Here is a 24,152-nt window from a genome sequence, read left to right on the forward strand (position 1 = left end):
AAAAAAATCCTGGTTAGACGACGCAAAAAGAAAACCCTGTTCTACGGGCCCGATCCGGATTTTGAACGAATTGGGGGGAAAAATCCTGTACAATGAATGAATACCTAGACCTGTATAGGAGACCAGAATGGAGAAAAGATATTGTCTTTGTGATAATTAATAATAACCATATGTGACTCCTCGGCACAACTGAGCCCGGATGTCGCCAATCATCATTTTTGAGATATTCAACCAAAATATTCTGCTTGAAATTAGCTTTAAAATGATGTATATCATGTATATAGTACTTGACATTTAAGTAGTGAAAAATCAATAAAACAGTCAATAAATCCTTTGTTTCCTATTGTTTATTGGTAAGTTCAATGGAGCATATCTCAATAGTGGCACTGGCGACATCCGGGCTCAGTTGTGCCGAGGGGTCACATATGGCCAAGATCTCGAAAGAGAGACCTGGGAGAAAATCATTCTGATAACCTTTATCTATTATAAAGCCCATTTTCTCAAGTGTTTGGCCACCGTTTATCGCCACCTTCACCCCCCCGTCATCTATTATTATTCAGGTATCATATTGATGATTCCTAAAAAGGTATAAATCTAATTAGGCCTATCACCAATTCTCTCTTGTGAAAGGGATCGAATCTATAATCCTAACAATTATGGAGTAAACGTTGGTGCATGGCCGATTGGTCGAAAGTTGATCAGATTCATCAGGAGATAGTCTGACCATGGAGGTAGGCCTATATAAATAAATTTATTTATATATAGGCCTCCCTCCATGGCCTGACACACCGTATAGCTCAGTCCTGGTCTGGGCGCAGGTGCTATAAGATCGACGTTGTCGGCGGCAGAATTACAATTAGAGGGAGAAAAATTGAATTTCACCAGGCTCAGACTATTTTAGCCCCAAATTAGGGTGAATTTGCTATCATGGGCCAGTGCGCGCGAAGCGCCCAAAATTATGCAATTTTACCCTCACTGAGTTTTGGCCCAAAACATGGTGTAATGCACACTGGGGGCCCTGGGCCCGGGCCCATCTGGCCCAATGGTTAATACGGCCATGCTGATCTGAAAAATCAGGGGAGATTCCAGTGTCTTTGATTTGTAACCACACTGTAAAAAAAATCAACTAGTTAGGCTAGGCCTATCTGATTCTGAACAACTCTGAACAGACTTCTTCTACATCATTCCTGACTTTGATCGAAATGTCCCTTTTAAAGGGAGTTTTTATTTTTTTAATTATACCCTGTGGTTTCAACCATTTCATAAAATAGGGATGTCTCTCGTCATCGAAATGTTAGGTGAACATGTTTGTACTTCAAAAAGATATATAAAACAATAAATGTGACATTTTATTATATAAAACTGAAGAATATAATGTTATTTGGTAAATTTATGGACAATTATCTACTGTATACTGGATCGAATGAATAATCGGATGTTTATGATTATAGCCCTCCCCTCCAACAATAATATCCAATTCTTCCAGACACTTTCATAACATTCCAGTGGCGCGGAAGATGAAACTGGAAAATTACAATTCATGAATTAAAATACAATATTAATGATCATTTCTGCGTGAATATTGGTTTTTTTTTCGTACAATCTAAATTTTATTATATGGGCAGGTCATTATAATTTAGTACTTTGTCCTTCCACCCTCAACAATCGAATACAATTTGAGAAAATCGTCAAGTAATAAGTATTCTTTTCTTCCGAATTTTGCACCAACCTGCTTGCTGTGTGTGGTAGGTATTTGGTAAGTACATATTTATCTCCAACAATTTTTTGAATGCTATATTCACCTAATTCAGATTCATCATGCAATTTCCTTTCAGAAAATGTATACTTTCTTGTGGTTGGGTCATTATTTAATGTAATAATAATTCTAAATTATAATGGTAATTTGTGCATTTGTAATTGTATTCAGTATTATTGCTCACAATATAAATATCCAGTGACAGTGTATGTAACATTGTGTAAAGCCTCCAGCATACTTTCCTGCCGCTTGCCGCTGCGGCAAGCGGCAGGGCGTTTCAACGAATGACAAGCCTTGATTGTGTCCGTTTGTCTGCAATAGCCAATACGTGTGCGCCACGCCGCTCACTCAGCGGCAAGCGGCAGGCCTGCCGCTTGCCGCAGGGTAAGTATGAAACCAGCATAATTCATGATCATATTAATTTATTATTAGACTGGACTCACAGCTCACTCACTATAGAAAAATTAACAAATTTGTTTACATCGTGGAACATTCAACTACGCTTGTTACTCCGCGACTAATCATGCTAATACACGAGCATACAACGCTAGGGACAGGCATAAAAATTTCAAATTGATAATATTATAGAATTGTTGTTTATTGGAAGAGAGAACTTCTTAGAAACAATTTGACACCAAAAACAATCTTCTACTTTATTGCTAAGTGAAGTTATGATGAAATTACTGTCGGAACATTTAGGCCATATTTTCTGATAAGACTTAGGGAAGTTAGGGCCTACCATAGGAGTGCATGGGGGACTTGATAATTTTTGTGCCCCCTGGCCCTGTCAATTTTTTGTTTTCATTGTAATTTTTAATTTTTGTTGAATATTATGTATATTATCATTTTCAACACATCTGTGAAAGTTTGTATGGAAATTTTAAAGTGGTAAAAAATTTTGGTAAAATCTTGCCGTTTTGAGCCAATTTTAGCCCAAAACCATGATTTTTACCAAGCGATAACAAAAAAGTGTATTATCCCAGGAAATAAGTAAACTGGAATTGTTATGTGAAAAGGGTGAAAGTTTTTGTCAAACCATGATTCCCTTTTGTCAGAAGATGAATTTTGGGTCAAAATTGACTTTTTCCCCCAAAATGCCCCCTTTTGACCCATTTTTTGACCAAAATGATGTTTTTTCCGAGGGCATATCTTATGGAAAAAAATACTAAAAAGTGAAGCCAATGTTGCATTCTGGTTCCTAAAGCATTGATTCTGTTGTCAATGCAAACTAGAGCATCTGAAGAAGATTAATTTTGGTTTTATTCATCATTTTAAAATGGTGTTTTCAGTGGCACAGATTTAGGGCCTTTTTATTATCAAGTATATCAGATGTGCCTGTTCCTAACAACGCTACTCTGTGCGTCCATATGCGAGGTTATCTGCGTACAACAGCTTACTACGCACAGCCACGCAAAGAGTATGTTCCACGATGCACAGTGTAATTTACCCATTACCAACTTCAAAGTATTGTGCCATATTGCCTTAGCTCCAGGGGTAGCGCTAGGTTGCTTTTTGGGGTCCCGGACCCACCAAAATAGAGTTTGGACCCCCTGTTTTTAAATTTTCTTCAAGTTCAGGGGTCCCTGCAGACCCCCAGTTTTTCAATCTAGCACTATTGCACACATACTATTTATGCTGCATTTGTGCAATTTGGACTCACTAAACTCTACTCCGGACCCCCTACTTTTTAATTTTCTGCAAGTTCGGGGGTCCCTGCGGACACTGGAGTATTTAGTTCTAGCGCTACCCCTGCTTTAGCTCCAAAGCTGCAGCACCCATATTTATACAACAGTCAAATGAGTTGAAAAATTAGCCATGAACTTTCATGTTCATTTATTTTTCAGGTTCAAATTATTCTTAAATTATTCAAATGCTTAAATATTTACACCATAGGCATAACGTATTTGAGAATAAACATTGACTTTGTTGTATATTTTTACACCTTGCTAAGATTGGTACACACAATCAGCAGTAGGCCTACTGCATGATCAACAGAATCCATGTGTGCATAGCTGACCCCCGTTCACACACACAAAGCGGCCATGCGAAAGATGGACTTTTAATGTCACAAAAAAGCTGGAGTTTTCAGCCATTATATATAGCCTTTTTCATAGCCATAAAATAGGCCTACTTGCTTTAATATATAATTTATTTGATCTATTTTGCTTATTTGTTTCATCTTCTAGAGTCATTGCTAGCACCAATTGATTAAAAACATCAGTAGCATGGCTATGCAACAAAGAGCTGCAGCTGAGCAAGACCAGGATATGCAGGCTGAGGAGTTTGGGCCACTTCCAGTCTCCAAACTTGAGGTAGGACCGTAGGTCACTCACATACAATGTACTATATACTGCGCCAAGAAAGTATCCTTACAGTTACACTTGGAAAAATAACCACAATTTCAAAAATGAACCATATTGGAATAAATTTGTTTTTGTAATAGATGCACAATCTAAATCTGCACATTGAATCCAATGTAACCTCAAGAAGTAAAGTTACAAGCAATTGAATGGACGATAGTCAAGTTTTAAAAGTGACAAACTGACCTATCAAGGCGCAAGAAGATTCCAACAAGCGCGACAAAGAGACAACACAGTTTCTTCAATGAAGCTTTATTTAAAGCAGTTTTTATTTCAGTTTTTACTTCTCTGTACTTTTCATAACTTTCATTTTATTTGTCGGCTCTTATGGTTCAGTTTTCTTTTGTTCCTTTTGTTTTATTTATTTATTTATTTATTTATTTATTAGACTTCATCACTGGTACATACATGTATAACATTATTGCACATCAAAATTTTGAAAAATATAAAAGCTTTTTTTAAAAAAAAAACATGTTAAAAGACCAGCAAATAGGCTGGGATAAACAGGTGTAAATTCACCTCTAGAACCATCCCACCTAGGAAAAAACCTAAAGAATTTGGAAAAAAGAATTGAAAGCCAGGGCAAGACCTTAAATGGGCCTACAATTTGGGCAACGGCAAGTGGAAAACCAAGTGCAGGTATCAGAAGGAACAAATTTGGAATAAAATTGAGACTTCAAAAAAAAGATGAAATGGAATTGGATAATCTGGTTTCCAGAGGCAGCTGGTTCCACAAGGGAACAATGCGGTTGAAGTATGATTGTTTGTGGGATTCAGTCTTACACCTCTGAAAAGATAACATAAGAGGATCTGCAGAGAGCCTAGTGGTGGGATGGTTCTGTTGGTTTTTACTTTTAAAAACAACAAACTTATCTACATCTAAATCATATTGCCCCAACTTGCATCTATGAAAAAGCCAAGATCACCGAAGTTCCCTTCTGGATGATAGTGGAAGGAGACCAAGACTGGTTAACCGCTCTTTATAGTCCTTGTCAGGATAGTGCATAATGGATTTGGTAGCCCGCCTTTGGACACCTTCAATAAGCTGGACATTTTGTTTTGAGGTCCCGCTCCAAAGACAGCTACCATACTCAAGGTCACTCCTGACAAGGGCAGTATAAAGAGTCTTGGTCACTTTAACTGGTGCATTAAAACCAACTGTTCGCATGATCATCCCCATTTTTCGATTGCTCTTTTTAACCACTTGTTTAACATGAATACTCCAGTCAAGTCTGTCTGAAACATTAACACCAAGATCTTTAATGGCATCAATTTTCTCAAGGGTAATACCATTCATCTTATAGGCAAATTGAACTTGATTTATGCGTCTGGACATGGTAATAACCTGACATTTTGAGGGATGGAAGTTGAGCTCCCACATCAAACGCCAATTATACAAAGCATCCAAGTCTGATTGCAGTAGCTTACAATCAGAAGTACTGCTAATATTTTTGTAGCACTTGGAATCATCCCCAAAAAGACCAACATTTGCATGATTGGCAACGCTGGGCAAGTCGTTAATAAAAAGAACAAAAAGTAAAGGTCCCAAGATCGAACCTTGGGGGACGCCAGAAATGACAGGGAGCCAGTCAGAGTTCACCCCGTCAACAACCACTCTCTGCTCCCGCCCAGTAAGATAAGTACTAAACCAGTTCAGGAGGTTGGAATGAATGCCAAAGGATTGTATTTTGTGCAAAAGAAGTTTGTGGGAGACGCTATCGAAAGCTTTTGAAAAATCAAGATAAATCATATCGACTTGCCCAGCATTGTCCATAGCAGCACTAATCTCATGAAAAACGGTAAGGAGTTGAGTAGTAGTTGACCGTCCCTTAATAAAACCATGCTGAAGATCATATAACTTGGACTTTATTTCAGGGAAGATAACATTATAAATGGCCCCTTCCATTACATTACCGCAAATACATAAAAGTGAAACTGGACGATAATTACCAACTTTTTGCTTATCAGATTTTTTGTAAACTGGAATTACATTGGCCTTCAACCAATCACTGGGTAAATTACCTGAATCAATTGACATATTAAAAATATGACAAAGGGGAGATGCAATCTGGTTAGCACATTCCTTTAGGACACGCGGAGATATGCCATCAGGTCCTACGGCTTTAGTAACATCTAGATTTTTCAAAATGTCACGCACATTGTCAGCCTGAAGTTTAATATTGCCAAGGGATTCATGTTGGAAAATTGGCACATCAGGAAGTGTAATGTTTACCTTAGGCTGGGTAAAAACAGAATAAAAATAATTGTTGAACATTGTAGCCTTGCTTGTGGCAGTAGCAGCACACTCATCACCACTATAAATTGCTTGGGGCAGAGATTTTGATCTGGTCTTAGATCTAAAAAAGGACCAGAACCTTTTTGGGTTCTCCAAGATGGTAGTCCCAAACCCGTCAATGTAATCTTCATACTTGTATGAAATCATGTTCTTTAACTGGTTGCGAAGTTTACGAAAAGTCGCCCACTGGCTTTCAGAGTTAGTTTTTTTGGCCCGCTTCCAGGCAGTGTATTTTTTGTTCCTAAGATGTCTGACATCAGAATCAATCCAAGGAGGTGTAGTACTATCCCTGATTTTAATCTTGGGGATGTGCAAGTCCAAAATACTATTAAATATGTGAATAAATGCTGCCCATGCAGAATCAACTGATATAGCATCATAAACATCACTAAACTTAGCACACAACAACTCGGATCTAATTAGATCAAAGTTAGCTTTCTTAAAGTTATACACATAGCGAGGAACTTTTTTGAGTCTTTCAACAGACGTTACAATGCAAAACTCAAGAAGCTTATGGTCAGTTGTGAAGATTTCATCTGACACACCCAAATTAATAACCTTGTCCGTAGATGTTGTAAAAAACAGATCGAGTATGTTATCACATTGCTTACGAGATGGAATAAAATTCAATTGAGTTAGGAAAAATGAATTGAGTACATCACAGAACTCCTGCTCAGCTGTGGACAATCTATCCTGGCATGAAATGTTGCACCCTTTTATTGCGGGGAAATTAAAATCACCAACAACATGTAACTGATCATAAACCATTGCAACTTTCGCCAAGGTCGACTGAAAACTATGGACAAATGTATCCACAACACTGTCAGGTGATCTGTAGCAAATAATCAAGGCAATTTTTTTGGCTGGTTGGGTCTGATTTCAATAACCATTATTTCAGAGTCATCATCAGGTTCCAAGTTAGATTTACTGAAGAGACATGATGTTATTTTTAATTGCACATAAAAGTCCTCCCCCTCTATCTTTCTCAACTATATCTCTGTCCTTACGATAGATACAATATTCAGGATTAGATAATTCGGCATCACTGACGTTACTGTTCAACCAGGATTCGGTAACACATATAATGTCATGTAATTTATTATATAGGATTGCACTAAAGTCTCTGAGTTCGTTAACTTTATTTCGGCGAACAGTTTTAATACTGCGAGCATTGAGATAAAATAAAGCATTGAGATAAAGTAAATTATATGCACAGACTTGCTGACACAAAGATTCAGATTGGCGAGGCTGAAATCACTCCTACATCCACAATCAAGAATTTGGGTGTTCATTTTGATTCTGCAATGACCATGTCTGATCATGTAACATCTGTGTGCAAGTCAATCAATTTCATCTTATGGAACTTGTCGAAAATACGTCGTTACATCACGTGCTCCAATGCCATGCGGGCGCTCGTCCTCTCCAAGCTAGATTACGCAAATGCGCTTCTAAGTTGTTGTAGAGGAAAGGATACCACAAGGCTTCAACGCCTTCAGAACAGAGCTGCCCGTATCATTTTCCAGGTTCCCCGTCGACACTCATCGTCACCGTTGCTTAACTCTTTACACTGGCTTCCAGTTGACAAACGTATTCAATTCAAAGTTCTTCTTCATATCTACAAGACATTGAATGGTCTATCACCAATCTACCTTGAGGAATGCGTTCAAACCCACAAACCGTCACGGGACGGTCTCACGCTCATCAAAAGATCAGTGCCGCCTTACCATTCCAAGATCTCAGAAATGTATCGGTGATGGCTCCTTCAGTGTCTTCGCTCACGCCTCTGGAATAACATACCACTCTCAATAAGATCTTCTCCATCTGTTGACATTTTCAAACGCTCGCTCAAGACACATTTGTATTAATGTTTTTTGTGTGTAGTTTTAATATTGCTTGTTGCATAAGACCATGTAGTGTTTAAGTTCTTATTTTGTAAAGCGCAATGAACATGTTTGGTATTGCGCTATAGTAAGCGCCGTATATTATTACATTGAGTCCGGATTTCATTTGATCAAAACGAGAATTGGATAAATCTTCACTACCACTGCCATCCACATCGCTAACACTGTCTGATGAAGAGTCGAAGTAGGATTCGCTGAACTGAGGCAACATACACGTTGGACAACACCAGGAATCGGTAGAGTTTGCAAGAGCTTCAAATTCTTCACGAGTCAAGTCAATACATTTCAGGTGAAACCATGTATACATAAACGTCACACTGAATTCCTCTCTGGTTTGATCGTACACAGCGAGTGCAGGTCCCACATGGATCTTTAGTAGGGCCTGGGTTCATAGATACATCACCACTTAAAACAAGTACCAGCAGTGCTAGGTGATTTTGTAGCTTGATGGGGATCTTAGTCATTTTAGTCTTTGATGCAGGAGGGGAAAGCAACCCCATGTGATGAAAGTACAACATGCTAAAGTTGAGGGGTTTAGTTGGTGGCATAAACAAGTTAACGGCATGCATAAATTAGCCATTCACCACTCTCAAACCAGATGTCTAGTCCATGGAGTTTTGAATAGGCCAGTTTGTCGCTTTTAAAACTGGACCTTCGTCTAATCAAATGCTTGTAAGTCTTTGCTTCTTGAAGTCACATTGGATTCAATGTGGTGTCATAATGTGCGGGATTAGATAGTGCTTCTAATAAAAAAAACTATTTTTTTCCAATAGGTGCCAGTTTTGAAATTATGATTATTTTTCCAAGTGTAAGGATACTTTCTTGGCGCAGTATATATGCACTATTTAATGAAATGATATCAATACATGTATAAGGCGATCATCAACATTGACTGATCATGACGATTCACATTTCCTAAGATTTCAATGCTGTATGCAGTGCAGTGGCGTAGATTTCTTTTTGACATTGGGGGGATGGGGTTGGAAAAAATTTCTTAGTTTAGTGAATCCAGCACCTTTTGGCGACCGAATAAGATTATGGTACAAATGCGCGCAAAGTGCACGTAAAACTTTGCCATATTGAATGTAAACTGATGAAATATTGTGCAAAAGTGGAATAAATTTGTGCAATGCACGTAAAAATCTGCACTTTTGGGGCTAAAAGGGCCAAATATAACTTAGGTTGATTTGCGAAACCCACATGCAGCCTGTGTCAACATGGGGGGGGGGAGATTGTATGGACCTTTCCCCTAGCAAAATATTGGGGAATTTACCCCCCCATCCCCATGATCTATGCCTAAGATGTAGTGGTTTAACTGGTTGTGTGCATGCTTTATGGTTAATTTTTTTATTTATTAAATTTCTTATATTAACTATTTGCCATAGAATCAAGGAATTAGTGCCAATGATGTGAAGAAATTGGAAGAAGCTGGTATGCACACTGTGGAAGCAGTAGCCTATGCAACCAAGAAAGAACTATGCCACATAAAGGGAATCAGTGAAGCCAAATGTGATAAAATACTTGTAAGTTTTCAATGGCTAAATATGCTTAAATTAGGGCATCTAGATTCTAGGCATCCCATTGCTCCCTCTTGCATGGCCATGATCATCGTTTCCATTATAGTGCAATATTTATGTAGTTGTATATCAAAACGGAGAGGGGCTAAAAAGGAAAAGACAAAACGAGGTTGGACCAAATAGATAAAGGACAAAATGGGAGTTTAGAACCATTTAATGGATAAATTACAAAATGGGGGGAGATCTATGGCAAAGTGGGAACATACCAACCCAGATACTATTTTCGGAGTCAGCTTATTATAAAACATGAGGTAATTTCTGTGGGACACATAAATTCTATCAACATTTTTATGTCCAATATATATCCAACTGTAGATTTGACATGATTACCCTCTATGAGAGAACATGTAGTAAAATGACTTAAGGTTGGTCTTAACCCTGGAATTATATGGAAACTTTCGGGGCCCCAAATCCAAAAAAACATGTTTTTTTATTTTATTTTTATTTTGACCAACTTTGAGAAATTGGGCTTTCCAGGTTTCACTTCCGCTCTTAGAATCTCAACCTGATTAATCTATTGTCTTGCTTAAATAACCCACGTTACCCATCATTATGTGTGTTGTGTTTATGTGTGTCAATCATTTGATTGTACTGCAGAATGAAGCAATGAAACTAGTTCCAATGGGATTTACAACAGCAACTCAATTTCATCAACAAAGGGCAGAGATAATACAGATCACAACAGGCTCAAAAGAACTCGACAAACTCCTACAAGGTAAGGCCCTTTTGTGTGTGGGGGTGTGTGTGTGTTGCCCTTCCCCAACCGACCTAAAATCTTTGGTCAGCTTTTTTTTATATACATAATTCTATATAGAGGTTGTGCATATGACGTATCATCCCGTAAATATGGCGGACTACTCAAATGCATTCAACAAAAGCATGATTGCATCCACCAGGACAGTTCGTCTCACACACATAACAAATGCACTACAATCAAATAGGTTGATGACAACATTTGATTGAATGGACTGTGCTGCGCCATGATTACGGGGAAGGAAACCGGTTCAAATCCTTTGTTTATAAGAAGTTACAAAATGTATCAAAAAATCACCATTACTTGTCCAAAATGTCAAAATTTGATCTACTATTAAATCAGTTTTATTGCTGAATCCAACCTGAAACATACTCTCTTCTTGCTTCAATGTCTTCTATTTCAGTATCATTGTGGTTATTAACAGTCACAAGTATGTTTCTGTCTAGAATCAAGGGTGAATATTTTTTCTAGCGCTGTTATAAAAAAAAAAAACCCTTGGGTAGAAAATACAGCCAACAATGTTTTTCTCTCTTTTTTTGGTTTAAACATATTGACCTCTCATTGTAGGTTTACAGTGGTTGAGTTGGTACATGAATAATAAGAATAAAATCCCAGACCGCCCAACCCTATCCAAAATTTTCATGTATAAGGTCAACACAACAATTTTTTTTGGGCTTAAGATGCTAGATGAAGTCAAGTTAACTATTAAATATGTAATTCATTAGGCTAGCCTATCAATCAAAATGTTTTAAAACAGAACATTGAACATTTGGAATTACCTACATTGCCCACCTTCAAGATGGACTCATGATCAGTTCAACCTCTAAACCAGATTTTGATCAATTCAAAACCCATGCCCTGACATGGTCTCTTGGTCTTAGTCAAAACTGTGTGTGTGATGTAGTCTTATTTCTGCTTAATGAGTCAAATCATTCAGATCCAGAACAGTGTGACTTGTGCAATTTTTTTTTTCATTTTAGGTGTCCCATAACACAATTTCATTGCACTGCAACTGAGTGTGATGTTTGTATACTTCGTTCACTGTTGATCCTGGTGATCACTATTTTTGCCTATTTTGTAATGATCAAAGTGTAATTCACAGAGGGACCATTCTTAGAAACACTTATTCTATATAGCTGTTGTTTCTGGAAAATATGGATTTGAAAATTGAATAATTTTTGTGTTGTTATCTAGGTGGAATTGAGACTGGTTCAATAACAGAAATGTTTGGGGAATTCAGAACAGGGAAAACACAATTGTGTCACACACTAGCTGTTACATGCCAGGTAAGATGTCGGGTATTACTGTATTCGACCTATTAGTAGGGTGGTCACATGAAAATTTCAAACTCACCCCTGGAATTACTTTTTCTGTCAGGATTGTTCCTGCTGCAAAATGAATTAAAAAAATCCTTGAATCAACTCAATCGGACAATCCGTTGCGAAGATACAGCCTTTTAAAGATTCACAAAATTGGCCATTTTTACCCCATTTTTAGGAAAATCCTGATTTTGTCATAAATTTGCATATTCACGGAGCGATAATTGTGGGAATAAAGCCAAAGAAGGCACGAGATACATTGTTTTTGTTAATTTAATGTTCATTTATGCAAATATTAAAAATCCAGGGTCATAATTGCTATATTTGCTTCTTTACAACATTTTTAAAATGGCTGAAATCACAAAAATAACTCTTTTGCCAGGACTTTTAAGGTAAATATATGTAATTTTTTGAGGGCGCTATTATGTGCCAATTTTGACCTTCAAAGGCCTGTATTTCCTAAACTACACAACCAAATTGTCTGATTTTTGCACAGGATTTTGCTCTGAGGGTCTAGATTGTAAAACTGAATATAGCATAATTGTACATCTTTGGGAAAATAGTTTTATTTGATGACAACAAATTATTTTGTGCGTAACTTTTTTATGCGTCACCGTACAAAAATGCTATATTCACCTTCATCACGAGCAGAATATTTTCTATCTAATTAGGTAGTCGGGTTTGCACAGAAGTTACTAGGAGACAAATTATATGGAATTCAAAATGCCCAAAAGTTTTCCAACTGCTGCAGAATCTGTTACATTTTCACCATACATTTGTGTATGTAGGCAGGGGTACACACAATAGCTAGCATTGTGGCCACCCTGCTATTAGTGCCCCTCCCCTTATAATCAGTAGCACCCTGAAGGAAATGTTGATAACTTTCTTAACTTTTCATTATACCTGTACAACTATATTTTGTCAAATACCTAATTAAAAAAAAAATACAAAAACAATACCTTCTAAACCTTTCGTTTTAGGATTATGACTTCAGATACATTATATTTTTTCCGAAGTAGACTTCTGGAAGTTTGAACATGCTCTTCATCTTTGCTGAGAGATAGCTGGTTAACTTTGATGCGCACTGCCTCTTTGATACCTTGTTCAAAGCACCCAGGCTGGAAAAAATGTTCATTTCCCAGGAATGTAGACAAGTTTTCCTCCAACATATTTCTTATGTATTTCTTTACCCAAAAAAAAGCATCATTTCCCTCCAGATTACCAAATTTCTTGGGAATCAATAAGATTCCAGAATTCCCCATTTTTTTGTCGCTGTGTAAGATCTTGACTTGGTCTTAAGGTATTACTACACCCCCTGATAAATTTGTGACTAATTTTGCATTGTTCTCTTTATCCATTATATATACACTTAGCTTCCAATAGATAATGGTGGAGGAGAAGGCAAATGCTTGTAACGTAGACACAGAAGGAACATTTAGTCCAGAGAGATTGTTGGCAGTAGCTGAAAGGTTAGTTAAACAATAACAATAATCTCAAATTTCCAGTTTGCATATAAGGCCAGAAAAGGGTTTGTGTTCCATCCAGAGATGTGTTCCATTCAAATCATCTGTTTAAGCCTTGCTAGTGTGTCACCAATTCAGATGATTCAAATAAGTTCCAGAGATGTGTTCCATTCAAATCATCTGTTTAAGCCTTGCTAGTGTGTCACCAGTTCAGATGATTCAAATAAGTTCCAGATTTCAAAGTGCGCCAGGGATGATTTCCATTCAAAAGTGGAGTGGAAGCACCTGTTGTAAATTGAACTTTGGCTCTACTAGCCTCTAGTAAGGCTCCCATCAATGTTATTATTCTGTATTATTTTTCTTCAATGTCTTTTTTACTCAAACAGGTATAACTTATCTGGCAGTGATGTGTTGGACAATGTTGCCTATGCCAGAGCATACAACAGTGATCACCAGTCACAGCTCTTACTACAAGCCTCAGCCATGATGGCCGAATCAAGGTAGGTTTTTATTGTACAATATTATGTAAAAAATGACATAAACATTTGAAGATATGGTGTAATTGTACGGTTCTTTATAAGGGTGCCACATCAAAGAAATACAAAAATAAGTTGCAAAATGTTGACAATTTTAAAGGCCTTTATCTGAAAACTAAGTTTGCTGTCATCTGAACATGTAATGTTCTCAGGAACATGTCATGTATATATGCACAGGAACATGTCATGTATATATGCACAGTGGCCTAGTGGTTAGGCGTTCATCTCATGACCGTGAGGTTGTGGGTTTGAAACCCGTTAGGGACATGCATAGGTGTATAATGCGGAGCTGATAGTTACTAATACTGGTGCTGTTGTTGTTGGTTGCTAAATGGTGTGATATCCTAGTGACTGTGGAATAAATGTCAAGTGCTTTGATTTAATTACAGATCTGAGGCGCTATGTGACATGATCAAGGGGAATGAGTCACATGTCGGCAATTTTCAATTAGAAGTTTTTTACATAATTTTCTGGCAGTTTACGAATGCTACATTTTGATGCAAACCCCATCAAAATCAATATAAAACAAAAGAATTTGAACACTATTTTTGCCAATATCTCAAAAACAATATTAGCCACATCCGACTCATTCCCCTTGATCATGTCACATATATGCCTACATTTATTTATTACTTTGGGGATGAATGTCTTCATGATTAATCCAGAATTCAGGTGTGTGCTTTTCTTTCCCCTCTCTGTTCAAAAGTAGGAAAATACTGATTTTCAGGATTGTTTTCAATATCGCTGTATAATCATATGTATTCTAGCCAAGACAAATGGAATTGGGTACCCAAATATTGCTACAGAGGCTTTGCCTTTTTGTAAAAACAATCAAAAACAGGGTTTTCAGATTGTTGTCAGGTGGGAATAAAAAATGTGGTTTCAACCAGCCCTCGAATTAAGGATCTGAAGGGGCACGGCAACTTTTTTAGGGCAAGTTGATAATTGCCGTGGATTTTCACTGAAAAGGCAAGGCAGCACGGCAATTTGTAATATTTCAAAAGGGCATCAAGGCAACTGTTGAAAATTTGAGAAGGGCACCAAGGCAATTTTTCAAAAGCGAATAGATGCATTACCGTCAGCTGAATTCGACACCAGCAAAGTAAAATTCGACTCTCAACTTTACACTAAAACTAACCTGATTGCTTAAAAAACCTGCTTTATAATACAGTTTAATTTACTTAAATTTTGCGATCCCTAGTTCTGAGCTGCAAAACTGACTCGAAAATAGCGATGAAACAGCTGTAACTTTGGTAATAATATTGATCAAATTCGCCGGGATAAAAACTATTTCGTGCAAAACATATCTAGAGATGGGCTCACATGTACAAGATAAGACGATACCGGAAGGGTATCGCCATCGGTTTGCAATGGGAAGTCAATGTTTGATAATCGAGAGAACAATTGATTTGCCCAGCGCTCAGATTTTGTTCACGACACAAGGTCAAGGAAGCTATAGTTACTAACAGCGTTTCTGATTGGTCTATAGTACGTTGAAGGTATTTCTCTGACCAATCGAGAAAATGAAGTCAGATTTCTAGCAACCAGATAATGTACATTTTGTATAAAAGCCGATGTGATTGGTTGAATATGTAAGCTTACGTAGGGGTAATGAATATTAATTCACAACAAACTATTGTGTATACTGTGATTGATAGCTGGGTTACGATGCTCAAAATAGCGATCGTGTTCAAGATTTTCGATTTAATTTTCCACAATTTTGCTGGGATTTAACCAGTACTTGTTAATGATTTTATAATGAAGGGGCAGGGCTGGCCGGCTAGGGCACCCACGGCAACTTCATTTAGGGGCACGGCAAGTGACTGCCGTCGGTAAAGGCCATATTTTGAGGGCATTGCGGCAATGGGGGTGGGCACCCACGGCAATATGCCGTCGGTGCCGTGGGTTAATTCGAGGGCTGGTTTCAACTGCATTTTTTTCCGCTTTGCAAAAACACTTTTTTGCCTATTGGTTTGTACATTACATTGTCAAAGATTAAATGTTTGCACAATTAACAACAGTCAATTAACTTATATTTCATAAATACTTGGGATCGAATACACATTGATGGTTGATCCCAAGATTAAAATCACTTTTGGAGACGGTGCCTAACCCTTTGGAAACATTGTTTTCAATCTTCCAGATATTCTCTGTTAATAGTAGATAGTGCCACAGCCTTGTACAGAACAGACTACAGTGGTCGTGGGGAGTTAGCGGCAAGACAAATGCATATGGCCAGATTTCTAAGAACCTTGCTTAGACTTGCAGATGAGGTGGGTTATGATTCTACCTTAATTAAAAACAAAAGATTGTTTGCTTTTCCATCTATAGGCCACTTTTGATAGAGCGGGTTGCATGGTCGGTTGATAAACAGGGTTTTTTTCCCCAAAAGTGACCAGCATATGCCATCATTCATGTATTCTCACATAGGTGTACAGCACACTAAGAACGAGAGGCACGATATGACGATTCAATTCTTGTCAACAATGTTCACTTTTGTTTGTTCAAACTCCTTTCTCAAATGCACAGTCCATCATATTATCAGTTCAGTACCACATACGCAGGACGCATCTTCCGTGTTTAGATATATCCACACTTCTTGAGAGTCGCTTTACATGCACATTTCAAATACATTGAGGTCTATTGCAAATTCTGGTGATTCACAATATGGTGCGCTGTTAGCGGTTGCTCTTGCTTCAGGGTCGACGTCGCCCAAGTGTGATAATAATAATGTTGAAAACAGCTCCACAAAGGATTTCGTGTGATCAATAGTTTTACTGCACATTCGACATTCATGTGTAACATCATTATATTAACATTTAACTCACAATGACATAAGGTTCCTGTGTTTTATTCATACTATGTGGGCTTTTGATGTCAACATTTTTGCATTAGGCACATTTTGACCTTTTCCCAACAAAGGCTGGAGGCGCATCGTATTGTGAATCCACCAATGTCTGTACGAAAAGGCCCGAAGTTTCTTTGTCTGTTATTTACAATTTCTAATTCAATTACTTGAACAGGCCATTGTATTTTTCTCTTTTAGTTTTTCTTTATTATTTCAATGCAGTTACTGTCTTAACTTGATTATAGTATCAAAAATTATGATAACAAAATTAAACAAGACTGCTATGCTCAGACATGAGCAAATAAACACATGGAGAATTTTCTTATTGCTTCAATTCATCAGACCTAATATAATATATTGCACTCTCATTATAAAGGTAGGGTACCGTATGATTAACTCAATTTGATAGTTGCTTGTTGAGAAACTAAGTGATAAACTTTATTAGCTATAGTTTATGTTTCTTGAGGAGATACTCTATGGTGTACTATCAGTGGCGTAAGCAACGGTGGGGGGGCAGAGGGACATGTGTGCCCCCCTTTAGGGGCGCCAAATTGACCAAATCAGCATCAATTGTGCACCACCTCCTAGCAGTGAAAGTCAAAAATTTTGCACGCTTCGCACACATTTCAGCACGATATCATTTGAAAGATCAATTTAAGACCGATATTAAACTTCATCATAGCCAAAATTAATGAGTGATAGGCCCTATTTGTGCAAATTTTCAAGAATTGGGGATGGGGCGCCATTATGTATCCTTAGCCCTGGGCACCACAACTCCTAGCTACGCCACTGTGTACTATTTTCGTAAACATATCACAGGCAAGCATTTGAGCTCCAGCCTCTCTGATCTTATTCTTATTACCACAAAATGCATAATTTACCTGTTGCATCCTTTTCCAGTATGGTGTTGCAGTTGTGATAACCAACCAAGTGGTAGCACAAGTAGATGGTGCAGCCATGTTTACAGCAGACCCAAAGAAACCAATAGGAGGGAACATTATGCACATGCTTCAACAACCAGGTAGGATACATTCACAACAGGCAGAGATGTATTTGGCTATCTTAATTTAATAGCTTTGTCTCAAAATCACCAGGTTTGTGCATGTTATTCCACCTGGATTGAAAACGTTTCATCTTTTTGTCCGCTGTTTTTTTGCCTTCAAAATCTACCACACAAATATCTCAATAAAATTCTTCATCTTGAACACAGTGAAACTTTGTGTGCATATTTCTCTGCGTATTCTTATCAACAAGCTCTTCCCACAGATTGATGCAAAAAATTTAAGTAAAAAAACACATTTCGCATTAGGTTTTTAACTTGGGAAATGCTTTGAGACAAACTATTAAATTAAGATGGCCTTACCTTACTTACCTCAAAGAAAGTAAGGTATTTCAGCATAAAAAGATCAAATATGCATGTTTATAAGGTGATCCCCTTTAGCCACTAACCACTGCGTAGTCTGTTCACCAGATCTGTGTCGAAGACCGCGCCAAACATTCCACAACTTGTCCAAGGGCCAGATTGATGTTCAGAAACTGTATCTGTCGCCCTCTTACATCTGTTGGCAGTTAGCATTAGTCTTACCATTCATAATTTTGAGCATATTACTCTAGAACATGTTTACAAAAAAAAAAAAAACACTGTAAAGAGCTCTGTATTATTTTGTCTGACATTATGAATAATATTGGTGTATCTGTTTTCTGCAGGTTATACCTTCGTAAAGGAAGAGGAGAGACGAGAATTTGCAAGATATACGATTCTCCTTGTCTACCAGAGGCAGAAGCCATGTTTGCTATCAATGCTGATGGTGTTGGTGATGCTAAAGATTGAATGAGGCACTTCAAAAGTTTCTCACACTTGGTGCTTAAACAATTCCATAAAATGCAACCAAACTTGAACAAACACTCTCATTACAGTATAATTGCATGCTGTGCATATGTGATGGTAAAGAAGCCATGTATAAACAGGTGCGAGTCAGAAAGGTCCACAGGTGGCCCTAATGAGGTTGAATACATTATTATCAATTTGTCACATCATTGCTCACCAGGAGAGAGTTTGATGTCTTCCTTAGTAAATTTGGATGACAGAAAAGCTTTTGTTCATCATAATTATATTGAATTTGTATATTTACACTTTTAATAGTGTGCATAATATTTATATTTTACTAAATGAGCAAAGAAGCTATGATCCCATCCAATGTTATCACATCATTACGATAAACATCAGATGCAAGTTGGCATCAACATCCATAGATTTAAATGTAGTAGGGTAAATATGCCTTGGGAACATAAAATTGTCAGAGCCTCAAATTTTAGTTCATGTTAACAGCATTTTGCTGTCTATTCTTTGTATAAAAATATATGCTTTTGACTTTTGTGTAATCAGGAATTCTGTGTCAAGAAATTTCCACTGTACTTGCAGAAGGGAATGGCATAAATTTCTATGAAAAACCAGTTGAGTATAATTTTTTGTTCTCCTTCATATTTTCTGTTCTTTGAAAGGAAACATTGTTTCGGAAATTTTTCAAAATGGAATATTTTTCTGTACTCAAAAAGTACAGCATTCTCAAAAATGTATATCCTTGATGAAAATGTAACTTTTTGTACAGATTTATATATTGTCACTTGCTATGTGTGCATATTTGCATTTTATAACATGGGATAAGAAGCCCATTGATATGAGAGATTGTGATAAGAAGCCCATTGATATATGAGAGAATGTGATAAGAAGCCCATTGGTATTTGAGAGAATGTTTATTATTATTAACCCCATGTACACTAATGCCTATCTTACAGTGTCTCAGATTGGTTAATAATATGGCATAATCTTATAAGTAACCAATCAAAATAGAGCTTTTAGATCACTTAGCAATTTTATGCTTAATCCAATCATAGGCCTTCATTTAAAGGCCTATGATCCAATGTGGTCTTATTATGGGATGTATGTATTTTACATGTTCAGTGGCATTTCATGGACAATTGTCTGAAGGGCAGAGATAAGCAATTTCCTAGTGTGTATCATTTTGGCCCTGTGTAACCGTGACAATTAATATGTTCAAAATATGCATACACAAAAATATTTTTCACTAGTATGTTAGTCCAAAGTAAGGGGAAATTTAACGTGTTTACCAAGCCAATTTTACACTGTTGGGGGATTAAATTATTTTCTTTTCGAGGGCTTGGTTTAAGGGGGGAGGTGAATCAAACCACAATGACTTAATCCACTTCAATCCTACTGGCATCTCTGATCAAACTCAATGCATGATATACATGTATAGCCCTTTTGTAATCAGTTGCAGCACCATGAGGAAAAGTGAGTTGCCTTTCAAGAAAACTCAGGGAGTTTTCCTGAAAGGCAACTCACTGAACTCAGATGAATCGTATCTTTTTTCCAGAACTAAAAATGTCATTTTCTGGAAGCAAGTCTTGACAACGGGACTTTATCCACATTTTTTTTGTAATGTTAGTCATGTTTGCTGTAAATAATATATCTGAATGAAATTTCATTGTATACATGCATCTCTGTCTCACTCAGTCTCTCGTTTCCAAATAAATTACCATTTAAATGATAATGTTATACTTTAAGTATTTTCTTGAGCAGAGAGCTCTGGACTTTCACAAATTGATTACACTATAAAACAAAATGTGTTTTAGTAACTGTTTTCTCTATTATCTTCTTATATTATGTTTTTAAATATACTGGGTGTCCCAGAAAAAATGATGGTGAATGAATTTGAATAGATATAGGCATCAGAATAAAAAATAATAATTAGAAAACAGCACATAGATCATTGTGCATCATATGCAAATTTTATTTGATCCACAGACATTTTTTTTTCATACTGGTTCAACCCTTCCTAAAGTTTGTATCTCATTAAATTTAGTCCTTATCTAATTTATAATCCAAAGGTGATATGTTAACATGCTTTTACTGAAGGTGCAAAACCTGATGTAACTTCTGATTTGCCTTCACAAGTTCACATTGATTGGGTGGTGCTGGTTGAATTTTAGAGATCACACCACTAAATCAGGTCCAACCCTATCTGACTAAAGAAATACCAACCAGTGTTTTTATTCGCTGACCATTTTAATGGAAAAAAAGTTTGAAATGAAGGCTGATGTGCCCATTGTTTAGTGATAGGTGTGCTCTGTAGATGTTTTTCTTATCATCCAAGCATAAAATAATAAAAAATATTACAATTCTGACATATTAGGAAGGTTTTTTAGTTCCATGCACCAAATGACGTCACAGCATAGAGGCGCTGAGATGTAGGCTTTGGTATGGTTTACATCATTTTCAATGCACCACTGCGGAAAATCGAGCCGCTCAACTACCAAAATAATGGTGGTTTTAGGGTAGAATATATCACAATCTTTTAGAAATTTTTTGTTTTGAATGCCCTAGCACGTTCTAACCATGAGAAAATGACGATTTCTTAGGTACCTCTTAACACATAAAAGAATAGGAACTTGATTTAGTGGTGTGATCCCATAAAAAACTGAACATGAATGCCTGAAATTGAGAGTTATCACCTTAACATCTTAATTCTTTATGTAATATGTAAACTCTTCAAATAAGACATGATTAAGTGATGAGCTTTTAGCTTCATATTTTTGATGCTGTACAATATTATGTTTAATGCTTAATGTTTTAATTTAAAGTTAAAACATTTGCATTATTTGAAGCAACATTTTGTCTGAGAAAAATTTGATTTCTGCAATATGAAGCTTGTACAGCTGCAATTCATGTTGTGCAAAGAACAATTGAACCAAGAATGACAATGATCAAGTGCTTACTGCTTCACATGTGATTTTTGATATCATGTAGCATTATGTTTAAAAAGATTCAAATTTTGCATTACCATTTCTTGGAAATACTCCAAAAACATTGATATGTGAGAAAACTTTTTAGCCAGCTGGAATTGTTAATGCAATAATTATATTAGCATTAATGAAAAAAGATAAAAATACAAAGATCCATCTTGCATGCAAGCTTTCATTTTTATATTGTGCTGTATTTTCACAAATTAAATAAAACCTAATTAAATGTTTTGCAAGAACCAGATTTTTTAAAAAGAACAAAGGATTTCACCAAAAATATATAAAGCCCTTTGACATGTTAACCACTACTGACTAGTGTGCATTTTGTTGAATGATCTTTCAAACTTGGAATGAAGTGAATGTTTTATGTAATCACACATTTCTTCACAATCACCAACCGATTCAAGTTAAATCAAGTATATATGATGGGCTACCCGCTGTTAAATTTTGGAATTCTGATGGTTATTTCTCAACTTATGTCCAAATTCATTCACCTGGTACTTTTTTTTCTGGGATACCCTGTATACCTGTTGTGTGTGTAGTACTTCCAAGTAGGGGTGTACTTATATGATTTGTAAAATTAATGTATAATATTTAAACAATGTCAAGTATTACATTTCATACACTCATCAATAAAATATGATCTTGAAAAATATCTGATATATTACTTAGTCAATTTGTTGCAACATGTTTCATACAGGGTGTCTCTAAAAGATCGATACCAGAGATAGTTAGGGTTCCTTTGTTTTCTTGCAAGGATAAATATCAAAAGTGAAGCACAAAGTATGGGATTTTACCAATAGTATTCTTTTTAAATCATCAAAACATTAGTTATTTGTGTTTGTGTGTGTACCACCAAAATCATCTGTGGCCAAATCTTTTCATGTATTTTGGGAAAATCGTATTTTCTAAACAAAAGTTGAGTTGTGTTTCTGTGTTGCGATTTAGATATTTATCCTTGCAAGTTAGCAAAAAGAAACCCAAACTGTCTGCAGTACTAATCTTTTAGAGACGCCCTGCACTAGAGCATAAGATCTGGTCCAAGAATCGTATTGTGATAGAGAAAACTAGGAGCAGTTTCACATGAATTTTTGTTTCCTGTGTATGAAAAAAGTAGTGTCTCTACCGAAAGCTTGATCTGGTTATATTGTACTTACTACACAAGTTCTATTGTTTATTTAATTTAAGGGGACTCGATCTTTTGTGCATAATTATAGAGGGCCAGGGGATTCACTCTATCATTTAAAAAAATTATTTAAAGAAGTTAAAGAGCCCTAAGAAAAAAAAACTGTAGTGTAATTCAGGCCAGACACAATTTCTTTATATGACAAAAATTAATTTTTGTAATCGATCAAAAAACAAACGTTTTATATCAATTTTAAATTTAGCCTGAATCGGTAAATATGGTACCTCTCGCCCTTTTTTAGGTCAAGGCTGTTTTTACCATTATGCAGCGAACCATTGTTGAAGCTATTTCACATACATGTACAAAACATTCTAGAAAAAGAATGAGGCCATATACTGTTTAAATATCTTGTTGATTTCGAATGATAATGTCATGAAGTCGTAAATTTTAAGGTCACATTCCTAAAACCAAAACAAAACATTGTGACGCTTGATATTTCCCGACTTACACGCAATTTCATCATCACATCAGTGTCTTTATTATTTGTTTGAAACATTTCCCACACGTTCGCGCTCTTTATGCATAACACGGCTAATCTATCTTTACAAAACGCGTCTTTTTTTAGTAAACAAAAGGCTAAAGATGGCATTATGAGATTTATCATTACACTCCTCCACGCAACTGCCACCGTGGACGAGCGGTAAAGCGCTCGACGCGTAATCAAAGGGAGTAGCTGGTTCGAATCCCAACGAAGCCTGTGGAAACTTTTTTTTTCTTCAAAATTCATGATTGCATTCCGAAATGAGTCACTTGTTGGTAAATCATGTATCGTATCCTTAATTAATTTTGGTGCTTACAACCTTCATGTACAGGGCGATTTAAACAGAACTGCCCAACTTCAAAAATAAAAATAAAATACTTACCGATATTTAAATTATTTCTGATAATGCAAGCTGTAATTGGATAGTATGTTTTTATTATTGGTGAAGAAATCAAATCTGCTAATAGTTTTGAAAAAAAAAGAAAACTACATTCATAGAAAACACCAAAAACGAAGTTGCACACGGATGGGGTAGTTTATCTGCTCCAAAACGTCGGTGTAACTTGTCTGCGTATAACTGTCGTTTTGGATTTTTACTACTGCAGTGTTACTCCCATTTCCATAGTTTTCATGCGGCATGTGTTTTTTGTTTTTATCTAGTTCCGATCCGCGCATCAAGTTGGTTTATACCTGGCTCAAATCTTCCTCTTCAGAATCTATTCAATTTTGAAAAGGGCATCGGCGTTTTGGTATCCATATTTTATGGGATGGGGTATGAATGTTTGGATAGTATTTATTGTGGGACATTAGAGCACATCAGACATATATCGAATTACATTCTGAATACGAAGTAT

General features: G+C 36.5%; 1 protein-coding gene across 1 annotated transcript; it reads left to right on the forward strand.

Moving 5' to 3' along the window:
* The first annotated feature begins 1,512 nt into the window (after positions 1-1,512).
* Positions 1,513-19,178, forward strand: LOC140153363 (DNA repair protein RAD51 homolog 1-like). Its single transcript, XM_072176094.1, is given in 12 exon segments — positions 1,513-1,756; positions 3,943-4,068; positions 9,699-9,836; positions 10,488-10,605; positions 11,839-11,930; positions 13,337-13,369; positions 13,371-13,432; positions 13,813-13,926; positions 16,106-16,235; positions 17,711-17,807; positions 17,810-17,831; positions 18,518-19,178. Coding segments are annotated over 11 exon segments (1,017 nt in total). The 5' UTR covers positions 1,513-1,756; positions 3,943-3,981; the 3' UTR covers positions 18,642-19,178.
* Positions 19,179-24,152: the final 4,974 nt, after the last annotated feature.

Source organism: Amphiura filiformis, chromosome 5 (assembly GCF_039555335.1).
Source record: "Amphiura filiformis chromosome 5, Afil_fr2py, whole genome shotgun sequence".
NCBI lineage: Eukaryota > Metazoa > Echinodermata > Ophiuroidea > Amphilepidida > Amphiuridae > Amphiura > Amphiura filiformis.